At 44.3% G+C, this 6,639-nt stretch overlaps 1 protein-coding gene across 1 annotated transcript in view; it reads left to right on the top strand.

Moving 5' to 3' along the window:
- Positions 1-1,044: 1,044 nt before the first annotated feature.
- LOC118880768 (cytochrome P450 3A29-like) overlaps positions 1,045-6,639 on the top strand; it is a 38,966-nt gene continuing 33,371 nt past the window's right edge. Inside the window, exon 1 of the mRNA XM_036824693.1 lies at positions 1,045-1,182. Coding sequence (XP_036680588.1) covers positions 1,130-1,182 — 53 coding nt within the window. The 5' untranslated portion in view covers positions 1,045-1,129. The remainder of the gene's footprint in view (positions 1,183-6,639) is intronic.

Here is a 6,639-nt window from a genome sequence, read left to right as displayed (position 1 = left end):
TTCTCTGTCTGACTTACTTCACTCAGTATGACAATCTCTAGGCCCATCCATGTTGCTGCAAATGGCATTATTTCATTCTTTTTAATGACTGAGTAATATTCCGTTGTATATATGTACCACATCTTTTTTATCCATTCCTCTGTCGATGGACATAGGTTGCTTCCATGTCGTGGCTATTGTAAATAGTGCTGCAATGAGCACTGGGGTGTATGTATCCTTTTGGACCATGTTTTTCTCCAGATATATGCCTAGAAGTGGGATTGCAGGGTCATATTAAATCCATGCTTTTCTATGTAGAGAGATGATAGCAGGCTGGATGATATAGACAGATGATAGATAGATAGATGATAGATAGACATGACAGAGAGAGAGATACAGATATAGATAGATAGGTATGTGTGTGTGTTTGTGTAGCTACAAAAACACATAACATCTATTGCTTTCCACTGATATAGTGTAGAAACAGTAACACCCTAATAGCAATAAGCATACCTTGTGCCCAGATCTTGGATTATAAATATCATTTTCCACTGAAAGGAATTGGGCTCCTTAGAGAAATGGCTGATTCCAGGGCTGGGAAAGTACATGATGACGATGGACCGTCTTGGGCTAGAAAGCAAGGAAATGTAAACATTGAGGGGGATGTGTCCAAAGGACCCAGAAGCCAGCCTGAGGGGCTTCCACTGCCCAAATCGGAGACCATTTGAGCATCATAATAAATAAGGATAGTAAGAGCTGTTAAGCCATTCAAGAAAATAGGAAAACATGAGTACATACAGATATATGTAAATAAATTAACGGATGAATTGCAATTTGACGAGGAAACTTACATAGCTTCAAAGTAGTGCTGCTCAAAATACACATTAATTATAGAGCAGAAGGGGTAACTTCAGAGTGGAGGAACCTGGCAGACACTCCTTTCCTCATCAGAGAGCAGCGTCAGGATGGGGGGGACTTGATCGTGCGTCACCTGATGGGACACAGTGAGAAGAACTCACCTCACCTGTGTGATATTCCTGCCAAGGAGGCAAACCTGAAGAAATCCTGAAAAGAGTCAGACAAACCCAAACGGAGGAAGATTCTCCTCCTCGTCTGTAACTGGTTTGGAATCTTCGAAAGAGTCAACGTCATGAAAACCAAAGATAGACTGAAAATGTTCCAGATGAAGGAGACTACAGAGAGGTAATGTCTAAACACAACTCGAGGGCCGGGTCCTTCTGCTACAAGGACCTTGTTGGGACAGGTGGGGAACTGGGGGCTCTGAGATTAGACGGCAGTGATGTGTCAGCATTAACTTCCTGACTTGGAGGTCATATTGTGGTCATGTAGAGATGTCGTCGTCTGTGGGAGACTCAGGGGGTGTGAAATATCAGGTTGACAACTTTGAGATGGGTCAGGAAAATGGTCTTTCAACAGACACTTCGGTAAGTTTGTGATTGTTTCTTTAGGGTGGGGGTCACAAGGGTACCTTTTGGCTTATACGGCTCTCCCCCTCTCTCACCTTAGTTTCTTTGTCTTGTTTTTTTCTAAGGAGATAGCACTACACCGTGCCCGACGAGTGGCTCTGAAGCTGGAGCTCCTGAGTTTAAAATCCCAGGACCGTCCGTCCAGGACTGAGTGTAGACTAATCAGTGGCTTTGGGCAAATCAGACAGGCCCCTCCATTCCTTGCATTGCTTGGCCCACAAAGTTTGGGCTGAATTTCAGTGCTTCTGTGCCCCTCAGCTGAATGCCACTGTGCACACATTAGCTCGGGCTCAGCCGCTGTCTTAGGTCTGGTTCCCTAAAAGCAGGGCCTGAGAGCTCTGGCACAAATAGTTTACTGAGAGAGTGATCTCAGGGGAAGGGAATGAGGGGAGCTGGGTTGGCAAGGGGAAAAGCTGGGTGAAGATGTGGTCTCTGTGGAGACTGATTCCACAGGAAGCCTGAAAGAGATTTGTAATACAGAGTAGATCCCACTTGGAGGCACAGGCCAGCCTTTTGTACCCCATCATAGACTGGTCTTCTTATCCCCCAGGATGAACAAACTCCCAGGTGAAGTGGCTTCAATTTGGCCCCGGGAGATTCTCTAGAGAGCAGGGCAGCCTTTAATCAGTAGCAGCCAATACTCGCAGTAACTGGGGGAGGAACGTGCAGCTCAGGGTAAGGGATCTGGTAACTGCCTGGAGGTCCTGGCTGAATTTCATAAATACACCGTGTCTGTAAGGAGGGAATGAGCTCTCTTGATTCTTGTTGTTGTTTTTTTTTTTCCTTTTGGATCTTTCTTTTCTCAGCCAACAATGGACTCAAGTTTGGAAACTTTTCAGAAACAATTTTTGCCCCGGGGTAGGAGGAGGAGAGTGGGAGGAACATCACCCCAGGGGGCTTTGAGGTCCTACAGAGGTGGGGCGAGGCGGGGCTGGAGGTCCTGCTTAGGGCCCTGAGCTCACACAGCTGGACAGACACCTCCAGCCCCAGTTAGAATCCAGGAAATAATGTCCTGAACATTTATGACTCAGTGGCTCCACACATACCAGGTGGTAAAAAGAGCCATTTATACACAATAAGGAGGAAATAAATGAAGAGTTCACGTTCAGCAAACTCCCAACATTTTAATGATTTTTCACTACAACTTGAGCTCAGGTCTCCTCCTCTTGCTGACAGAAGATATATTCCATAATTTGTGATTACGCTATAATTCTTGTCCTTTTTAGCCACTAGTTGAACAGTTTATGAACTCGTAAGAGTGAACATCTGTAGAGGGTCTGCTGAGGGTCAGGTATCTGATGGACAAGGTCACATGTTCTCTTCACTCAAAGCCACCAGGAGGCCGACTTGCAGATCCAGGCCCCAAAACCTTCAGGTCACGGACCAGGGTCTGGTCTGATCTGGGCTCCTTTAGGAGGGAAAGATATAATTATTAATGCTCATTTTATAGATTAGGCAACTGAGGCTGAGAGGGTTTAAATAACTCACCCAGCCCCTGCATGTCAGTCACATTTTGTGGATCCCTACTAGCCAGCTGTCTACACAACAGAGAGGCATAGGTGTCCCTGGAGTCCATAGAAAGCTAAGGGACCTCCTGGGGCAGGTTCCCATCCATACCCTTTCCTCCCCGTTTTCCCCCCTCTATCCCTGGCAAATTCTTACAGATTCTTAACCATTTGGAACGTTTTGATTTTGTGGTTTCAAAAAGTCAAAATTTCAGAAGAATGTTACTGCATCACAGGCCACTAGGACGCTATAAAAATAAGGTAAAAAGCAAGTGTTGGTGAGAATGTGTAGAAAATTGGACGGCTCATTCATTGCTGGTGGGGTTTGTAAAGTGGTGCAACAATCATGGGAAAATGTTTGGCCACTCCTCAGCAAGGTAAGCATAGATTACCATATGACCCAGCAACTGCACTCCTGGGGAGATAACAGAGAATTGGAAACAGTTTCTCAAAACCGTACCTGTATCTTCATGTTCATTGCAGCAGTATCCACAAAAGCAAAAGGTTGGAAACAAGGAAAATCCATGGATGAATGGATAAACAAATGGTTGTATATGTTGTATACAATATGGTGAAACAAACTTATTTTTAAGGCAAGACAAGAAAAAATTTTTCATACATTAAATTCCCTCTCTGCCGGGACTTCCCTGGTGGTCCAGTAATTAAGACTTTGCCTTCCAATGCAGTGGGTGTGGGTTTGGATCCCTGCTGGGGAGCTAAGATCCCACATGCCTCGTGGCTAAAAAAACCAAAACAGAAAACAGAAGCAATATTGTTACAAATTCAATAAAGACTTTAAAAAATGGTCCACATCAAAAGAAAAAAAAAATCTTAAAAAAAAAAATTCCCTCTCTGCCATTTGGGCCACGCTCCCCCTTTAGAGTGCATTGTGCATGTGCATTAACCAGACCGCCTTAGAAGACACAGGAATGCCTGCTTCATAGTCAAGAGCAATTTTCTCTGGTGCCAGCAAGATAACTCCTTAGAGATAACAATCCTTTTAATCTTGTGAGGGGTTGCAATGTGCAGATCTGGCTTGTGTAAACTGTCAGTATGTCATTTGATGTATAACCCTTTGACTCAAAAACTTACATAACTGTGCTTTGACCTCTAATGGTTGGAACGGTCCTCAAAGCTTTCTGAAAGATTGTCTCCCAGGTTATAATCCTCAGATTGGTGCGAATAAAATTTTCTATTTCTTTCTTAGATTGACTATTTTTTTTAAGGGAACTTTTAATTTTTATTTATTTATTTATTTGTTTATTTTTGGCTGCATTGGGTCTTCCTTGCTGCACTGGTGTTCTTTAGTTGCGGTGAGCGGGGGCTGCTCTTCCTTGCAGTGTGCAGGCTTCTCATTGCGGTGGCTTCTCTTGTTGCGGAGCATGGGCTCTAGGCACGCAGGCTTCAGTAGTTGTGGCTCGCGGGCTCTACAGCGCAGGCTCAGTAGTTGTGGCGCATGGGCTTAGTTGCTCCATGGCATGTGGGATCTTCCGGACCAGGGCTCGAACCCGTGTCCCCTACATTGGCAGGCGGATTCTTAACCACTGCACCACCAGGGAAGCCCTAGATTGACTATTAATTAATTTTTTCATAAACAAATAGAATAGTATTCAGCCATCAAAGGAGTGAAGTACTGATGCATGGTGCAAGAGGGGTGAACTTGAAAACGTGAATGAAAGAATCCAGACCACAAAGGCCCACATATTACATGAATCCATTTATAGGAAACATCTAGAATAAACAAATCCATAAAGAGAGAATGTACATTGGTGGTTATCAGGGCCTGGGAAGAGGAGAGTGGAGAGTATGTGCTTAATGGGCACAAATTTATTTTGGTTGTAATGGAAATATTTTGGAACTAGATAGCGGTGTCGTAGCACAACATGGTGAATGTGCTAAAGGATACTAAATTGTTCACTTTAAAATGGTTAATTTTGTGCCATATGAGTTTACCTCAGTTAAATGTTCAAATCCCAGGAATGTACCCTAACAAGTACAAGACAGGTCACTATGGTGCTGCAAAGCCCAGTAGCTCTTTCCAGAGGCCTTTCATGCTCTCCAGCCCCCTGTTGACCAGACCAGGGTGGGACATCGACCCTAGAAGCAGAGGATCCCTATCTTGGCCTGGGATCTGATCACTCCTTTATTAGCAGTAAGAGAGTTGGCTTGATTTAGACCCTGTCTTTTTCAACCAAGAAATGAGAAGCATACTCAACAATGATAATGATGGTAAGATGGGCCACTCTCACATCCTGAAATGCCCTCTCCCCTTCTCTCCTTCTGGCCAAATGCATGAGGAGATGGGATCAAGACAAGTCTGAAGAAGCCACTCTTGGCCAGATGAAGAAGAGTCTTCAGATACTACCCTGAGGCACTTAGATTTTATCTTGGGGATGATGGGAGTGGTTGTAGGGATTTGAACCACAGAGGAAAGTTGCAAGCTCTGTGTTTTACCAGGCTCTGTCAGGTGGCTTAAGAAGGGAATTCCCTGGATGAGGCCAGCACAGGGTCAAGCACAACTTGTTAGGAAGTTACTGCAGCAATGAGGAGAGACCAATGCTTTTCCTTTCTTTTCCAACATACCCCAAGACCCTCGTTTTTTTCCTTCATCTTACACTTCCTGTTTCATTCATTCCCTTCCACATGGTTGTACGATATTTGCCTCTATTCTCTGATTCCTCTTTTACTCCTTTTCATCACTTTTTACTTTCTGCTCTCCTGGAAACCCAAATGATTCTGATTGTGACATGTCTGAACCATTTGCTACATCCTCTAACTGCTGACACCAAAAGTGCAGTGAATACCCAACTTAGTAATGGGTAGAAAGATGTGCATATCGTTTTTGTAGTCACAACCAGCTGTGCAGCATTTGGAACAAGAGTGGAAGCATGATGGGATGTGTGGAAGGAAATATTTATCCCATGGGAAGATGACATAACCTGCAAAGTTATTTCAGGAGGCCTCTTGAATCTAAGCAAACAAGCCATAGGCACAATTTTGAATCGCAAGATCTGGCTCTGTGATCTGTATTCATGGTTTAATTGCTTGGGCAGGACTTTTCTGAACCCTGAGCTTCTATTTTCACATCTGTCAAGTGGGAATTAAATAATCCCAATACTACTTACCTCACAGAGTTTTCATGACGATCAATTAAGAGAGACATGAAAGAACTTTATACGGTATACAGGGTGGTAGAGATGTTAGTGGCTAGTTTATCAGGAAAGAGACCCTCCAGGATGGAGTAGAAAGTGAGCAGCCCTGAGGAAGTCCTCCTCTTCCTCTTCCCTTTGCTGTGAAGTCTATGGAAGTGCTTCTGCTTCGGGGCATGGGGGAGGGGCTTTCTCTATGGTGCAATGTGTGTGGGTCTGAAAAAATATTCTCCTACCTCACCCCAGCTCTCATCGATGGGTTTGCAAGGGGACGTCACCTTGTCTCTGGTTTGGGGCAGAGCACTGGTCACCACCCTCTTGGAAGATCCGGGTTTTAGTGATAGCCTCCCATTAAATTCTTGGGCAAGGCTGAGCCTGGTTTAATTTAAGACCTTGGGCTCCAAAGCTAGATAAATTTGAATCCCAACTCTGTGAGTAATTAGTGATGCATCCTTGAGTGGTCACTTCACCTTTCTGTGTCCCAGCTTGCTCATTTGTAAAAGAGAGATCATAACAACA

The sequence above is a fragment of the Balaenoptera musculus genome, chromosome 15 (assembly GCF_009873245.2).
Source record: "Balaenoptera musculus isolate JJ_BM4_2016_0621 chromosome 15, mBalMus1.pri.v3, whole genome shotgun sequence".
Lineage (NCBI taxonomy): Eukaryota > Metazoa > Chordata > Mammalia > Artiodactyla > Balaenopteridae > Balaenoptera > Balaenoptera musculus.
The sequence above is the reverse complement of the archived record's forward strand: the minus strand, read 5'-3'. Positions and strand labels throughout refer to the sequence as shown.